The following is an 18021-nucleotide window of genomic DNA, read 5'->3' as shown; positions in this document are numbered from 1 at the left end:
CTATTGGCTGGTTAGAACAAGTCGTCCCTGCAGTGCGTAAAAGTGCGCTCTTTACGCACACCAAGCGTAGTTGTACTTTATCAAGCTATTCAGAGGAAGCCACGATAACTTACATCGATATACTTCCTATGTGTACATGTTACACAGCATCTGGTGACTGTTGACACTAATGGGATTTTCTTTTTCGCTCTGTAGCTTTGAAGCATTATTCAATAAAAAGCTTTTGGAAATGTATTGTATTTTGAAAGAAATCAGTTCAGCACATGTTCTATTTTTAATGTGTTGGGTCTTTGCCACGCTGACTAGACATACTGTATATGCGGAAGAGATTGGATGCTGGCCGTGTCTGGTTGTGATACTTGTAAATGGCCACAAGATGTCAATAAAGTCCATTATTGGCTTAGGACGCCCAAACAGTTTATGGTCCCACAAACCACAAGGAGCACAACTCCTACAGATGGAGACAGAAACTGTTTAGTTGCCTTCATTAAACACCGAGGAGCCTCTCTCAAATGACATTTAAAATATTTTCTTTCTGCACAATCGTTGTGTTTTTATTTTCATAGTTATTATTAAAGAGAGTTAGAATTGTCAGTATTTCTAAGATGTAGCCACATTGTATCTAGTACCCATTGTTTTGAGAAATAATATTACATTTATACTTGTTTTTTAGGGTATTGTGGACTTTATATTTTGAATTCTTACATGCTGTGATTGTTGACTGTAGCCTCATAGCATCCGTGGTATTTATTTAGGTGAATCCTTCCTTTTGGAAACTGCTAAAGCTCTCTCATAAGGAGTAACACAAATTCAAATTAAGTTGCACATGATAATATGATATAGAATCTTCCATAAACATCATATGGAGATGATACATGCCAACAATATATTCTGCTATACGAAGTTATTTCCACATTCATTTCATTTTGTCAAGCAACAGGATGAAAAAAATACAGTGTTTTTATACATCCAACCCCAAAAGTATGTTATCTGGAATCGAGTAAAATAATCTAAACTACTAGCCAGCTGATAGGCTACTTTTTTTCTCAGAAAGAATCACGGCAGACAGAAAAAAAGTTAGATTCTTGGTCCTCAGATAAGATGTTTACTAGACGAAAGAATGAAAACAAGGAGCGTCTTTTTTCAGCCCACTCAATCGGTGCCGCTCATTGGCGCTCGCCTCGTGTCAATCATATGTGGGCGGTGTCAGTTTACAGCGATAGTTCCAGTAAATCTTCACATGCTGAAAATCTACAACACAGAGGCAACAGGCTGGACGGCGCGCAGACGGAACATCACTACGATCTGGATAACAAAAACAAAGCAGCGGCTCAACGCACTGTGGACACTCAGAACACCTTTTTCTTTTATTTCTTCTCATGAAACGACTTTTTAGAGACACACTTTTGATTATTGTTCACACTGATTCTTTTTACCGGCTTGGGATGTGACTTTTTCAGTCTAGGACTTTGCGCCCAGGCGGAGCACTACTATTTTCCCGGACAGATTTTCTCTTGTTGTTGTGTGCGTGTGTTCGCTCTACTCTTCAGAGACGACGTTTTTATTTTTTTAGTTCGTCACATTTTACATGACATTGTAACTCTTGTTGGTCCCACTCCCGTCACCTCTCGACCATGGCGGAAGCGGCCCAGCAGCAACAGCCACACCTGGTGGAAATCGACCCGGACTTCGAGCCCCTGTCTCGGCCCCGGTCATGCACTTGGCCTTTGCCCCGACCGGAGTTCATCAACCCGGGAGACTCCAACACGTCCTCTCCGGTGCCCTCCGTCAAGCAGGAGAACGTCTCCGGTGGCAACGCCGATTTCATCAACAACCTGAGTCTTCTGGAGGAGAGTGAGGACTTCGAGGAGCAGAAGCCGGGCGGCATCCTGTGCACTGATTTCCAGTGTCAAGAAAACTGCGTCCACCAGCAAACTGCAGCGCAACATCAGCAACACGCGAACCCGCAACTCCCGCATCTCCACCATCAGCAGCAGACGCAGCAGCAGCAGCAGCAGCAGGTGCCTCTGCTCTCCTCTCCGGTCGGATCCTCCACCACCTCGGCGGCCGCAGCTGCCGCCGCTGCCCAGAGGAAGAGCAGCTCCTCCCGGCGAAACGCATGGGGGAATATGTCATATGCAGACCTCATCACCAAAGCGATCGAAAGTTCTCCCGAGAGCAGACTGACGCTGTCTCAGATTTACGACTGGATGGTGAAGAGCGTGCCTTATTTCAAGGACAAGGGAGACAGCAATAGCTCGGCCGGATGGAAGGTATGTTGTTGTTGTTTTTATACTCTCTTTTGGTACTTTCATCCAGCTGAGAAGCTGTGTGTGTGTGTGTGTGTGTGTGTGTGTGTGTGTGTGTGTGTGTGTGTGTGTGTGTGTGTGTGTGTGTGTGTGTGTGTGTGTGTGTGTGTGTGTGTGTGTGTGTGTGTGTGTGTGTGTTTGTGTGAGTGTGCGTGTGCGCGCGCGTGTGTAACTATTTTGTGTGAACCAATTTGATTATTATTATTTTTTATGGTGAGGGTAAGGGATAGGGAAAGGGAAAGCATTGTGTCAATGAATGTCCTCTTAAGTATAGCCGTACAGTGTGTGTGTGTGTGTGTGTGTGTGTGTGTGTGTGTGTGTGTGTGTGTGTGTGTGTGTGTGTGTGTGTGTGTGTGTGTGTGTGTGTTTTGGTGGGAGTTCCCAGCTTGAAGGGCTTATTATGGCTGCTTGCTGCGTACGCCTGATAAAGTCAGAACTTTGCCCGATGTGTTCCAATTCTGTACATAGTTTTCCAGTGTGGGGCTGTTTTTTTGGTGCGTCTGTGGTTCTTAACACTGTGTTGCTCACAGAGACTTATTGTGCGCTGTGCTGCTACTGTATGTGTTTTTATCTCCTGTGGTGTCAATGTAACGTCCCCTCAAGGGATTTCTGGCTTGTTCTCTGTGCAGTTTAATAGTAGCAGGCTTATGTTTATTCTGACTATATAATAATGATCTGGTCAGGGTTGTTTATTTTTGCATTTATTTTTTTATCTTAATGATCTGAAGCTCTCACAGATCCATCTCCTTGCACAGACTTTTCAAAATGACAATATTTGACACAGAATTCTTCCTTTTCTTCTAAAAATATTTCTACACAGCACTTTGCTCCCATTCATGGTCTTGTGAAACCATGTCTCCCTTCATTGTCATCCACCAAGCTCATGGCACTATATCAATCTGAACAGTTACAGCTACCATGTCCGTGACCTAAGACAGTCATCTGACTATCTCCCTGCAGTATGCGATTTATAATATGAGTCTGCTGACTCAACAGTTTTTTTTCTTCTTCTTCTTCTCCCTCTCTTTGCTCTATTGCTTCCCCTCAATGTACTCTTCACAATTTCACTGTGATTTCAGGCTTGTAATGCTTGAGAGACGCCGGCTCCCCTCTCTCTCTTGTCTCTGAATTCATGATATATTTTAAGGCTGAATCACACAGTTTTCTGTGTTAGAGCGCGTGCTTTGAATGGAACTGTGTTTGGTCAGTGTCTTAAGGAGATACCAGAAGCATTCATGTGTCTTGGAGACTGTCCAAAACATTACACAAGAGGGGACTTAGAATTCTCTGACGTGGTGTGACAGGCCGTCCCACTGAAAACACTATCCAAGGGCGTGAACCTCCCTTTGGAGACACATAGTTTCATTGGTGTCTGACAATAAATTAATGACAGTCTAGGTTCTCCCAGCGGGAATTCATATTGAGCCCTGTAGTCACTCAGTGAGGGAGATTTATTACGGCTTGCCTCTGTTGTAGGCTGTGGGCTGCGGTGAAATCTAAAGAAGTTGTGGAAGTCTTTTTTTTATTCTTTATTTTTGGTCCTCGTCTGTCAGAGGAGGCTCCAATGTTTTGAGTCATGTGCCGAGAGATGATTCACTCAACGGCCGTCAAACGTAGTACAGTCAGTCAAATTGTATGCAAGTGGAAAAAGCCCTTCAGTGTGGTGAAAGTCACGCAATAAACAAAGCAGGTTTGTTTTTTTAAGAAAAAACAACTTTGTTTATTTATCATATGCATTGGTTCTTTAAAATGTCCAGCATCTGTGTCCTGCTGCTGTCCCTGTTATAGGCACCAACATTGGGTCACTTACAAAAAAAACTTGCTCTCAGTTAACAACATATTTGGTTGAAAAGAACAAATATGTTCACACACTAGGGAGTATGTGGTAAGATGACACTTAAAAACACAGACACCTACAGAGTGCTAGTCACGCAGAGGCTGAGGTTGCGGAGTATCAAGAGAGAAGAAAAAAATCACTACTGGTGTTGTATGTAAAGTAAAAGAAGATAGTTGAATTGTTCCCATTATTCTATCTTTCTCTAAAAGGCCGTAATTAGCGTTTTTTAATGAGAAAGTAGATGTATCACTTGGCCACAAGATTATCAACAGTCGTACCAGCTCCTCGGTGACCATGAAACACCGCTTTGCTCAACACTTTGTCAGCGAGACTGAATAGTTACATTGTTTTTAGGAAGTTATTACATAGCAGAGCGTAGATCAGACAAGTGACCCTGAGTTAACTGTCTCCTGCACCATTAGCTACAATAGTAGATCATTCACATTGTGTAAAAACCTGCATGCATCAGAGCCTCAGTGACACAGACTGTGTTAATGTGTGTTTGTGTCTTCGTTAAACGTGCAATATGTAACTTATGGGTGTGTCAGAAAAGTGAACCTTTTCTGTTTCAATGTTGTGTTATAAAGCAGCAGGGCCCACAGTTTTGTTTACAAATACATTATAGTCTTAAGTTTGGTTACAGTTGCCTCAAAATGATTTTGTTTTGATTTATTATGATATAATTATTCAATACTTATTGAAAACTAACTGTGGGGGCGCCTTTAGCTCAGTTGGTAAGGCGTCCCCCCCATGAGCCTCGGCCAGCAGCAGACCCGGGTTCGATTCCAGCCCGCGGTCGTACTCTGCATGTCACTCCCCTCTCTGCCCCATTTCAACTCTGTCTCTACACTATCAATAAAGCATAAAAATTCCAAAAAAATATCTTAAAAAAAAAATAATAATAATAAAAAAAAATAACTGCAGTCTCTGTATATGTAAACAAATCCCCCTACTCTGAAACTGCATAGTGCACCTTTAATGCACCTAAGTAAACAGTGGAAGTTTCTCAGTGTTGTTCCGTCCGCTTCACAGTTGACTGTGTGATTGGCGGCTCGGAGAGGGGCGTACGTTCCGCTAGCGCCTGGGCATGCTGCTTATCCTGCCATGTTGGGGGGGTGTAGACTGAGTAATAGTGTGGGAAAGCAAAGTGCCATTCACTGCTGCAAGAGGGAGTTATTCATAGAGCCCTTGGGTTCCACACAGGGGGGCTATCACACATTGTCTCTTCAGAGCCAGCTTAGTTATGAGCCGCCAGGGCGAGGGCCAGAGAGGAGCGCAGGGAAGATGATGACAATTTGAAATGGTCATTTTTGTCGCAAGCCATATACTGTGTGTAATGTTTTTCTCACTCAATTTGGATTTAAAAAGTAACTTCCAAAAAGCAGAATTTTAATCATTTCACTGATGAATCTTTTTAATTTTCTTTTCTGCAAAATGCTCAAGTGTAACTGTTTCATCTTTGGCTCCCTTGTTATATTGCGTCTGGACTGGGCCAACATGACGGATTGGAAACATGAACATATATAAATTGTGTGGTAGACCTCATTTTAAAGACGGAAGCTTTGCTAAATGACTCCTGACAATCACACAAAAGCACTCTATACAAATCACCTTTCGACACTGTGAACCCTCAAGAGAGAAGAATGAGGACTAGACGTATTCTGTGGCGTTTTGTCAAATACAGGCTGATGTAAGTGCTGTAAGACACATCGATTGATTGCAATGGTAGAAGTCACAACACAAATGCTTTGTTTCAATTCCCCATTGACTGTTCCACCACCTCTGAACATTGGTTGTGATTCTCTTTTGGTTCGGGTTTTTTAAGTTAACTTAGGATAGTGTCTTCATTTGCCCGTGATGCCTATCCTCCGCAGTGGGTCGTGTCTGAACTGAGTCATGGCAACCTCCACACTTCCAACACTGTCTGTGAGAAGTGTGATGTTTGAGGACAGTTGTGCCAGGTGGACTGGACACTGGCCCTGGCACAGGACGCATTCCAACAGGAAGAAGAACAGATGGCACACATGATGAATCACCAAACCTCTCTGCCAGGCCGGTTATTTATTTCTACAATGTCCCGCTCCCCATCACTCTTTATCTCATTCAAACTGTTTCAGGCTGCGGCGCACACAAACACACACACACACACACACACACACACACACACACACACACACACACACACACAAATTGCACACATGTAAACACATCACAATATAAAGTACACACACTCATCCTCGCATACCTGCCAAAAATCTGTTCTTTCTTGTAGTTCTTCTCTACTATACTTACGTCACCACAGGGTAAATATTTGGTTTCACCCCATGGAGCTGGTTGGCTCAGGTGCGCTTTGATGTCAGTATCAAGATCAATTCGGTCGTAGGTTCTCTCTGTACAGGGCGCTCTCTTGACCTGGAATTCCTCAGCCCACGCTGGTAAATACTCCCACAGAACTCAAAACAAACTGTGCCGGAGCAGACAAACACGCAGGGCAGAGCAGATTGGACAGAGATGACACTAGGGTCATTACCACGTAAATGCACCCATTGACTGCGATCCCTCCTGGTCTTACAGTAAACACTGTAGGTATTGCCAAGAGAGACTCAGATATGTGTGTGTGAAATCTCTGCGTCTTGGAATACAGGAGCAGGCATCTCTAATTTCACTTTAGAAACAAGTCATAGATCCCAGGGGACCTGACTGTTGATTGTGTGGTTTTATTCTTACAATGACAATAAACAGTGTCTATCATATGATGCACCTCATAAACTTCAAGCTTCACTTTCATTTTGGCTGTGACAGATTTCGGTTGTCTAGCAATATTTTCTGCCTAACCCTACTTGAACATCACACTTATGATGAAATCAGCGATTCTGGATTCTATGATTTGTTGTCAAAATCACTTTGTACCTCGCACTTTGTGGACTGTGGATTAACAACAACAAGAAAAATGTCAGTATACACGAACATTGCGGACAGGTAGCAGGAATTATTCAGTGATTTTGACAAAGTGATTTTGACAACATACCTTCTCCAGAATCACTGACTCCACCTTTAAATGTACTTCCAACCGCTTTAAGTTTAAGTGATTGATAAGTATGTCTTTGAGTCACTCGGTAGCCCTGTTTCATTTCATGAACTCCAGATTTAGTTGATTTATCTCTCCTGACAGATGGTACATGAGTGACGATTCAAATGTGTAACTGTAATTGCTGTGTGTTAACTCAGACGTATTACCCATGGATCTGAGGAAAACGACATAAAGAGAAACAGAAGCAGGCTAACAATTACGTTGTTGTAATCTTGAGTGAGTACAAAGCTGGTTGGTTGTATTCTATCACCAATCACAAACTGTGTGTTTCAGTGGGTCTGGGAATGTGTATTAGTGGGACAGGAAGCTGGATAAAACAGCAGTTTCTCATGTTGCTACTGGTTCAACTCCACACACACACACACACACACACACACACACACACACACACACACACACACACACACACACACACACACACACACACACACACACACACACACACACACACACACACACACACACACACACACACACACACACATACAGCCACCACACACACCTCTCAGCCCCCCTCGAGGCCGTCCAGGAGTCCAACCTTGGCATTGCCCCAAGACATGAGGGGCAGCTGTGCTTCTCAGGCAAAAAGGCTCTCCTCAGCCTCCTCCCCATTTCCTGCCTGCACCGCCCACCCCTCCATTCCTGCTTTTTCTGCCCCGGCACACTTAGCGTTTTGAAGGGTTACTGGAGCAACACCAGCCCCTAACCAACCAACCACAGCCCCACTTTGGGGCTAACCCCAGGGAGCTAACTGCTTACTGTCTTCTTTGGAGTAAAATGAAGATATGAAGAGGGAGAGAGATCAGCAGAGCAGCAGAATGCTTGAAGTTCAGACTGGGTGACACTTGTTAGGAGTTGCATAACAAGACATTTACTGGAATCAGGGAGCCGCAGGCCAAAGTCTGGTGCCACTGGTTAGTCAGCGGAACTGTGAGGCACTGTGTTAGAGATAGACTTCAGTGTGTGTGTGTGTGTGTGTGTGTGTGTGTGTGTGTGTGTGTGTGTGTGTGTGTGTGTGTGTGTGTGTGTGTGTGTGTGTGTGTGTGTGTGTGTGTGTGTGTGTGTGTGTGTGTGTGTGTGTGTGTGTGTGTGTGTGTAACCTGGGCCTCATAATTAAAGCCCTGCTGCTGGCAGATGCACAGACACGATGGCAGACAGAAAGACAGGCCAACACAGGGTACATTCCAGCAAAGGCTTTTATATCTTTTTTATAGTGGCGTGATATTCTGACTTTACTTCTTCTCCCCATCTGATTTTAATCCAATTCTCCTTCCAACTCCCTTTTTTGTTCTGCCCCTTCGGTTTCCAAGGCGCTTTGATGTGCTGAATCACCATACTGTAGTTGGCACACCACGGGTGTTAAAAAGCAGCTGGGAGTAGTATTGAAGAACACTACCTGTTAGTCTTTGATCTGCTCTGTGTAAGGTGTCCAGCTAGATACTAAGACTGAAATAATGACTATTTTCGTTATCAAATTATTTATTTGATATTTTTCCATTAAAGGTTGGGTCAGCGATTCTGGAGACTGCTTGTTTACAAAAACATTTTGTGTCAAAATCCGTAAATATCCACAAGATCCGCTAGCTGTAAATAAAAAAAAAATCTGTTATAAACTGGTATGTAAACAAAGGTTATGCAAATAAAGGGGCACCACCATAGCTAGCAACGCACCCTCCCTTTTACAGAGCCTAGGCTGTGTATTAACACTGGATTTTTGCTCGGCCTACATACAGAACGGACAGGTAGTGGATTGTGAGGAGATATTAACTGATTTGGACAAAAAGGGATTTCGACAACTAACTGCAGTTTGTTCTCCTGTCCTCCTCGCTGTCTCCACCTTTAATTGACCAACTGTTGAGTCTTTATTATGTTTAAATAAAAATAATAGTAAATAATAGTATTTTTTTTTATACGCCCTGCACACGGTCCTAAAACATGAGGTCATCAAAGTGATGTAACTTCACAGTGTGTCCAAACACGCTGTATTGATTGGGCAACAGCATGAAACTTCATAGCCCCTATCATTTCACAACCTTTCCTCCTGTCCCGCTCCACTTTTGTTTACCTCTCTGTGCCGTCATTGGTTGTCCCTGTTTTTGTCTGTCTATCGTTCCCCCTTTACCAATCATTTCAGGATATTAATAACTGACTCAACAGGCTCGCTGAAATAAAAGGCGACGTAGGAAAGCAGGTCAGTGTGGCGCAGAGGGGATATCAAATGGTGTTTATGTCTTTGTGTGGTACACGTGTGTGTGTGTTTATTGCCGCGTCCAGCCAATCTGTGGCTACAAAGTCACGTCAGTTCAACCCTCAAACGAGTTTTGGCAATTGATTCCATGTGCCGGTTGACGTCTGGGTCATTGTTTCACAGTAAACTTTTCACAGCCTTTCCAGAATGCCATGGGTGGAAGCCAATCTCGGCAGCAACAGTAGCGGTGAGACACATACCGCACAGGGATCCTGTCTGTCTGCTTCACACTTTGTAGTTCTGTCTCAATACAGTTCAGACTCTTATCGGGTCATTGTTCTGCTTGCCAGACTTAAAGGTGCACAATGTAACTTTGGGTGTGTCAGTCAAAAGTGAAAACTTTCTGATATATTTTCATAACTGAATAAAAATACTTTCCTCACAGGAAAATTGGATCCCTGGAACACTGTTTGAAGTCAGAAAGCTACCTGAAAAGTTACTGTTTCACTGCTGTTGTTTAAAGCTTCGAGTCTCTATGAAGATAGAACTATTCAATAGAATTATGTTGGTATAAGTATGTTTGTAAACTAACTGCATGCTCTGCAAATGTGAACAAATCCCCCTACCCTGAAATTGCACCATTTATTAGTTTTTTCCTCACATGTCCATAAAGCATACACAATCTGTAGCATGAAAAAACATTGCTCCATAGAAAAAGTGATCCACATTGTATCAGCAGCCATCACGCTGCTTTTAGATGTCCCAGACGGTCTGCCAAACAGTACTCAGTCAAGGATTTTTCCTACATCAAGAACTATCTGGCTGCACCAATCTGAGCGACTAATCTGGAGAATATTATTCAAATAATCCTTTTTAAAATTAATTTCATTGTATTGTTGAGAGAAATGTGGTGAAATGAGTTTCAGTGCATGTCATAGTCGAAAAGGAACATGTGAATCCATGAAACAGCTGATAAAATGAGATCCTTTTCGATTCGACTCTAGATTCGACTTTAGATTTGCATTGTATTATTTTCTAGTACATCTTCTATTTATTTTTTATTTTTTGTTTTATCTACAGTATTCTACATTATTATTTGAATGTTATTTACATTGCTTTTTACTTAAAAGTTCAATGAATGCAGGTATATCCAAAACTACTACTACTTTGCACTACACTATTTCTAACAGATGACAATTAGCCTAAGCCTACTAAATTTGAGCTAGTAAATGTGTTTGTATACTGAGTAATAATAGTTAACCATATTATATAACTGATATTTTCAACCTCAGTTAGTGTCACAGCCAGGCCCGGTTCTAGACAGTTAGATTAGGGTGGGCCTGTGGAAATTTTATGTGGGCACACTGGGCAGAGAGACCGAAGATGCGAGCGCGTAGAGCGTGCGAGCAGAATTTTTTTGCCCTTGTAAGATCTCTGCGTCTGCTTTTTGGCACATTTACTGTGAATTGTGTAGAACACAATATGCAAATAAACTTTGAGTGTTGCTGTGTGGGAGATTTGATTCTTGCATTTTTTTTCCCCAAAATGTTTATGAATAACATATAATATACATTATATACAACATAATGTATCTTTTTTTTTGATCGCAGTATTAACTGTAGGCAGCCTGAGCTGATTGAAGAGAAAGCTTTGGGACTGGGCAACCTGGATGGTGGTAGTACAGAGCTATATACACACTATATAGATATATAGTCTTTCCACTATTGCCTCCGATGTCCAGCTGGGTGAAAATAGTAGCCAGCCGAGGTCACGACCCTGCTAGGAGGGTCCGGGGGTATGGCCACCCGGTATATTTTTATTTACCTTTTTAAAGTGAAAAGCATGAATCTGGTGCACTTTGAGAGGAAAATTAAGAGGCTAAATCTGAGGAATTTTGTCTGAACAAATAATTTGGAGACACTGGGTCGGATGAATTAGAAGCTATTGAAGAAAGACACATGGATTTTCCATAGAAATATAAATTTGAAATAAAATATTATGCAGGGTCCTCTGGGATGTGCTTGGTGCTCTTTTTCTTTTACGGGACATATTTTTCTGTAATATAATGAATTAATTTAAATGCAGTGAGAGGAACGAAGCAGAAGAACTCTGTTGTCCAGTCATCTTTTTTTCCACAGACGAGGCTGAAATAGGCTATAGACTATACACAGTGCATGGGCAACTGAGGGCAGCCCCATTTTCAAATATTTTTAAATAAACTCAATACACACTGTGCATGCCATGGACTTGAACGTGACGTGATCAATTAACCTCGGATTACCTCCCAGATGAACTGATTCAATTATTAAGCTATTAACTATCTACCAAAACATTGTATTCCTTTTATTGTATGATCATTTACATTTACATAATATGATGTTGATATCAAACACACAAACTAAAAAAAATACGGAATAAAAAAATATTGGGGGGGCCCCCCTGGCAGTCGGGACCCTAATCAACCGCTCATTTAGCTTATGCCTCGGGCCGGCTCTGCTGACCAGTGACCACTATGAGCGGGTGGGTAACTTGGAGGCAGGCTGTCCTGCCCACCCAATAATACAATTAGAAGCAATGCATGGTAATGGTATATTCTTTAGTATTAGTTAATTGTCTGAATTTTATTTTACATTTTCTTGGACAGCGAATGAACAGGTCCGTCCGATAGTGGGTCTGGACTTCCACCAAAAAATAAATAAAAATTGATTAAGTGGGCACGGCCCACCCTGGCCCCTGGCTACCGCCGGCCCTGGTCACAGCTGGTAACTTCACAGGTATGGAGCCTTTATCTGGCTGGAAAGGGCTCTGGAAAATCCCCGTAAAAAAGTGCCTCTTTCATTAATGGAATTCAAACAGGTCATGTCAAATGTGAACACGGGTGTTTCCACTCACCTCACAGACATTGGCATTACACAGTCCTGTAGCGCTCCTGCCAGAGTTTTGTTTTGTCAGTTCATTTTCTGGCTAAAGACCAGAGGAGTGAGTGGAGCGTCCGGTAACAGAATGTAAGAATGTAAGTGATTGACAAATCCAGATAGTACAGCTTCATTCAACAGAACGGAGCCCACAGGTTCCCCCCGCAGGCTGCATAACTCTGGAGGTGAAACATAGAGTTGATATCGTAAACAGTCATTTAGGATGAGTCACAATGTTTTGTTATTCTCGGTGTGGGTCTGGTAGTAGCAGGCCGACAGCATGTGATGCTCTGTTTTGGCTGTGGGTTTGCCCAGGCATGGAAGTTTGTTTCACAGAATGTGCTGTTGCTGCTATCTCAGCCATCACAGCTTCTCACCACTCAGAAATATTGGAAAGTCTCCTGTGGGCTTAATGGGAAAGCCTCAGCATTGTTTTATGGTGGCAGAAGAGGAACTGTTGTACGGGATTTTGAATAATTTCAACATTCAAATGAGAAGTGAAAGCGCACAGCAACGTTTAGGCTACTTCACACGAGAAAAATGTGGTGTCCCTTCAGATTCTCATAGCTTATGTGTGACTGTGAACTGGCTGCGGACACACAGGGAGAGGGAGTAGAGCAGACCTCTTTAACGGGACCGCTCACTGCAGAGGGCCCCAAACCACAGGCATTACCCACCCAGACCCACATTGTTGTGCAATTCTCGCCCTAAAGCGATTATTCACGGTGCCTGTCGGACTGGCCCGGCATTATCACACAATCACACATGCATTGGGGCATGTGTGATTGTGTTCACATACGTGAACGCCCACTGGAGATCTGTAGCCGGCTGACATGGTGGAAATTGAAATGCACACTTTATTCAGAATTGCCATTATGACTGTGCGTCAGACAGACAGCAAGGTTCCCTGCTTCTGTTGTCATGGAAACTAATAGTTTGTTTGAAGGTCAAAGTGCGCAGCAGTGTAACAGAATGGTTACCTCAGGCGTGTTCAATTTAGGTTTACATTGGTGTTGCAACATTGCAGCACTATTGTCTGTTTTGTATAGCGAGGCTCTCTGACGTAGTTTATAAAAGGAACACCTCTCGGGGAAGGGAGAGGTTAGGTTTCACTTGACATTAGTTCTATTAGCACACACTGCATGGACTGAAACTGATTTGTTTTATTGTTGGAAGTCCAACATAGATTCCCATCAGTAGTTTCCTAAAGCAAGTGTGAGATGTTGTTCATTTATCACCTTGACAGATAGATGACAGAGAGACAGAGGTTGTAGTTTTCCTGAGATTGTTAATGTATATCCGGGCTGCTTCTTGATATAAACATTGATGTGATTTTTTTCTATCATCTACCCTGAATGTACTGTCCGGTTTGAGGCTCTTTAGCTCCCAGAATGGCTCCTTATTCAGGGTTCCTGTGTGGGACTCTTTGAAATGCAGCAGTTCCAGTCAGGCAGAGTAGACGTGTTACCACACCTGGAATGATTTTTCTCTCAATGATTGATTCCCGACCGGGTTGAAGTAATTGACAAGAGCGATACCAAATAAAAAAGGGAACCTGGATCTGTTGACGACACTGGCTTTGTCATGGAGTTGTCATGTAAATAATCCAGCATCATTGTTTGAAGAAAAAAGTATTTTGTCATTCTATTCAGATTTAACATGACATGTGATGACCTAGTTTTTTTTTTTCTAAAATAGTGCCATTGTTCCAATTATTTGTATCAACATCTTCTATTCTGGGCTAATATTGGGCATTAGAAAGAGTATACAGTTTATCACAGTGTCTCACGCAAATCATTATCCCTCTCTTTCTCTCTGTGAGGCAGTTATTTCGCATAACTGTATTACAATTAGCATATTAATCATCACATTTTCTGTGTCAGCACACTTAGTTAGCTGCAATGACTCCGCAAATGATCTGCTTTATTTAGAATCCATTATCTCTCTCCTCCTACGCTCGCTCCTCTCCCTTTTTAAGCCATAGCACATTTAAAGCCCCTGACTGACAGGGAGCGGGGGCTTTCAAAGCACATCAGGGTCATGATGTCATCAGGAGGGGAAGCGACACCGAATGTGACGCCACATTCTGAGGCTTCTTCCTCTTCCAGTGTTTCCTTTATTGTGTCCCTTCTTCCTCTCTGCTCCTCTCAGAGCTGGGAAATGCAACAGTGCTGTGTAGGCCTTCTATAATTGTCCCTCTAAATGATCATTTTAAATTCAGATAATTTTCACGTTGATATACATTTTGTTTCACTCTTGACATAATGAGATAAAAGAATACTGTACACACTCCAGTGCGATAGAGCCAATGTTTGAGTGAGATTCTGTACTGGTGCCAGATTGATAATGGATCCTGCTCTGACTCAGAAGTTCAGGTCTTGGTGACCTGGGTAAATGTCACACTCGCTGTCAGCTGTTCATCACAAAATCCCTCGACTGATAACTTTTTTATTATCATTCACTGGGGTGGATTTTTAAGGTGGGAACACATTTCTGTAGTCATATGAATAGATCTAGAGGAAACTAAAACACTTTTTTTGTAGCAATATGACACATAGTAGCATAATGCAGCTGTCCACTATCAATATTATTCAATTCATTGAATATGCGTTATCTAATGATGGTGGTGAAATAGCAGCAAGGCCATATAACAATGATGCAGGTGATAATTTAACAATAACAGCTATAAACTATTGTTAAACTCAGGAGTATGTTTATGTTAAACAAAGTGCGTTTTGCATTTGAAAACAAACAATATCTTTTTTTTAAGATAACCATTAAGATTGGAGCCGAGTCACAATAAGTTCCTCTTTAAAAAAAAGTCCCCCGGCGCTCCTTCTGTGAGATTCACATATTTTTTCTATTTTGTGATGTGTCCTGGTCATTTCCTTTTCATAATGAATCCATGAAAAAAAGAAAACACTTTCGGATAGAAGCCCTATAATTTCTAAGAACAGTTAAAAGCATCAGGAACTGGCAACAATCATTTATAACAAAATCATTTTACCTCCGCAAAGGGAAGGAATCGAAGAAGACGCCTGTCTTTGAAGAAATCTCCTTCCGTACCTGGAAAAAGAACATCATGCGACCCCCATTTGCTAACATTATTGACAATCTCATTTTTATAGTTTGAACCTGCAAATGAAGGGATGCACCGATACACTATTTTTAGTTCGTATTCCGATATCTGGGTTTTGTATTTTTTTCTTTCTTTCCCTCAACACATACATTGTATACAGCCCTTTTTCATGAAGAGAGTGTAGAAGTGCACTTACTTATGTCAGTTCTTTACAATGTATAAAATCAACGGTGAAAAGAAGTGTGCCGATGAGAAATCGTGTGTGGAACCACCTGGCGATTTACTGTTAGAACCAGCATCCAGCCGTATATAAAAACAGCACTGGGGTAAATCCCCATGTTTGCCAGGTTGAACTGGGGTAACACACGAGTATAAATAAAGTCCCCCAAACACTCCCTCCCTGGCCTGTATGGACGCAGGCCACCACACAGGCACCCAGCAGTGCTCCACACACACTGCATCTTTATCCAGGGCCAGAGCAGGCAGCGGCCCAGCCCAAAGTCGCTCTGCTGATCAGAGGGCGAAAAATATCCACCCCTCCACAGACACAGCTCTGTGCATTTACAGACTCACATTGTGTTGCACACAGCAACACATGCACATATTTTAGCATGGTAAGCTTTAGCCCAGCACAACCCGGTCCCTGTCTGTGTGCACATGAGCTGCGCGCTGCTTAACTCTGAGTCAGGAAATCAGCCAGGCACAAGACACAGAGCTCAGCATATCAACGCTGAGCTCTGATTGCTCTTAACAAGCTGCTGGGACATTATTTTAGAACTATGTGTAGCAGCTATTATTATCAACAATATACTATAGCAAAAATAGACCCAAAATGAACTGTGAATCAATCAGTCCGTTACTCTCTAACCAATGCAGCCAACGTTTAGGGGCCTTACAGGTCAGGTGAAGTAAGGGCAGAAAGATGAAACATCTCAAGCTAAGCTATCTTTTAGGGTGATGTGCAGACGTGGTCAAATCAGAGGAACTAGCTGATGATTTATTGTTTTTCACTATATAATTTGTTTGTTTGCATCCTTAATGTGGGGAAATCATAAGTTGGGAACAGCTTCTGAGATGAACATGTAACAACTGTAAGAGCTTTGTTTAATAATCCTAACTGATAAAGCCTATACCTGGACAAGGGCCCCTCTTTTCCGTTTCCACTTGTTTTGCCCAGTCAGACTATACTAGAGTTTTGATTAGGAAGTAGCGGCTCTTGAACCCACTGCCCCATTGCGTTGCACCTATAGCAGGGCCTCAATCCGTTCAGTGTTTTGCATAGAAACTAGAGGCATCGCTGGGATCAGTATCAGGACGGAGCAGCTCTTTCCTGTGCGGATACAATGCAGCAGGAAGTTCTCTAATAGCCCCCTCTCCACTCTCCACCACTCGTCTCACACACACTATCATACGGCGATGAAAGATCCTGGAGTGTCAGTGGCTTTTGCTGCCTCTTGCCGTATGCGCAGACTGTTTATCATTTGTCTGCAGCGTCTGTGAGACCGATCAATCTCAAGCTTAACCAATCATCATCCGCTCACGCTTCCAAGTTCAGCTGTGTACTAAATGTGTGTTTGTGCACTGTGTGTGTGTGTGTGTGTGTGTGTGTGTGTGTGTGTGTGTGTGTGTGTGTGTGTGTGTGTGTGTGTGTGTGTGTGTGTGTGTGTGTGTGTGTGTGTGTGTGTGTGTGTGTGTGGGGGAGGGCTGTTGCTGTTGGTCGGACTCAGATTCCTTGCAGAGGATTGTGAAAAGGGGATCCTGCCAAGAGGCCGTCAGTAAATACATTTGCAGACAGATTTGCTTCTGCATGACTTGCGTTTTTTGCCTTTCCAGCTGCGCTTTACAATGGTCATACGTATAACTCAGCATTCTTCTGACAATGACCATTTTGAGGAGGTACTTTTCCTGGAAGTCATCGCCTTGCGACTTCTTGGGCTCATAGAATTCTAAAGTGAATATAAGGGCGCTCCACACTGAGCGCTCTCTGTGTGTGCTCTCCTCTCTCTTTGCCAAATTGAATTACTGGAAGTGGACGTCAGCGGGCGAGAAAGGGACCCTTTCTGCTGCAGAAACCAGTGTGCGATCAGCTGTGGCCAGTAGTGTACGTGCACGATGTCCCAGAGGGGCACGTGGAAAAAGGACAAGGGAGGGAAAGAAGACTAGCAAAGAAGGGGGCGGGATTGGGGAGAGAGACGGCAGATATAGGAGTTATTCCTGGTTCAAGCCCCTACCCTAGGGGTCATTTTCCATTTTTAAACCGACTTTATTTTTTTTTAGAACAGAAATCATGGCAAAGCACATTTCTTTTTATATCTTGGTGAACAATGACACATTGATGCTCCTTCCGACCAGTCAAACTTGAGGCGCTGTTCTGTGCTGCTCGCTGCTACGCAACACTAATGACAAAATTAATTTCTTTTTTTTCCCGGACAATTTTTATGAAACTGAGGGTATACATTTTTTTTAAAGCCTTAGGTTTTACATTTCCTGTGCTTTGCTTTTTCCACTGCCTTTTATGATCATTGCTTTATTGACTTTGGTAAATGGGTCAGTGATTATCGTTGGTCAGTTCAATATTGGTGCATGGTGATAACCTATCAAA

At 42.7% G+C, this 18021-nt stretch overlaps 1 protein-coding gene across 1 annotated transcript in view; it reads left to right on the top strand.

The window, feature by feature from the left end:
* The first annotated feature begins 1273 nt into the window (after nt 1-1273).
* Nucleotides 1274-18021, top strand: part of foxo1a (forkhead box O1 a) — a 28714-nt gene continuing 11966 nt past the window's right edge. Inside the window, exon 1 of the mRNA XM_080053907.1 lies at nt 1274-2273. Coding sequence (XP_079910033.1) covers nt 1635-2273 — 639 coding nt within the window. The 5' untranslated portion in view covers nt 1274-1634. The remainder of the gene's footprint in view (nt 2274-18021) is intronic.

Source organism: Ammodytes marinus, assembly GCF_949987685.1.
Source record: "Ammodytes marinus genome assembly, chromosome: 3".
In the NCBI taxonomy this organism is placed as follows: Eukaryota; Metazoa; Chordata; class Actinopteri; order Uranoscopiformes; family Ammodytidae; genus Ammodytes; species Ammodytes marinus.
Note: the sequence above shows the minus strand (reverse complement) of the source record. Positions and strands in the feature narration are given on the sequence as shown.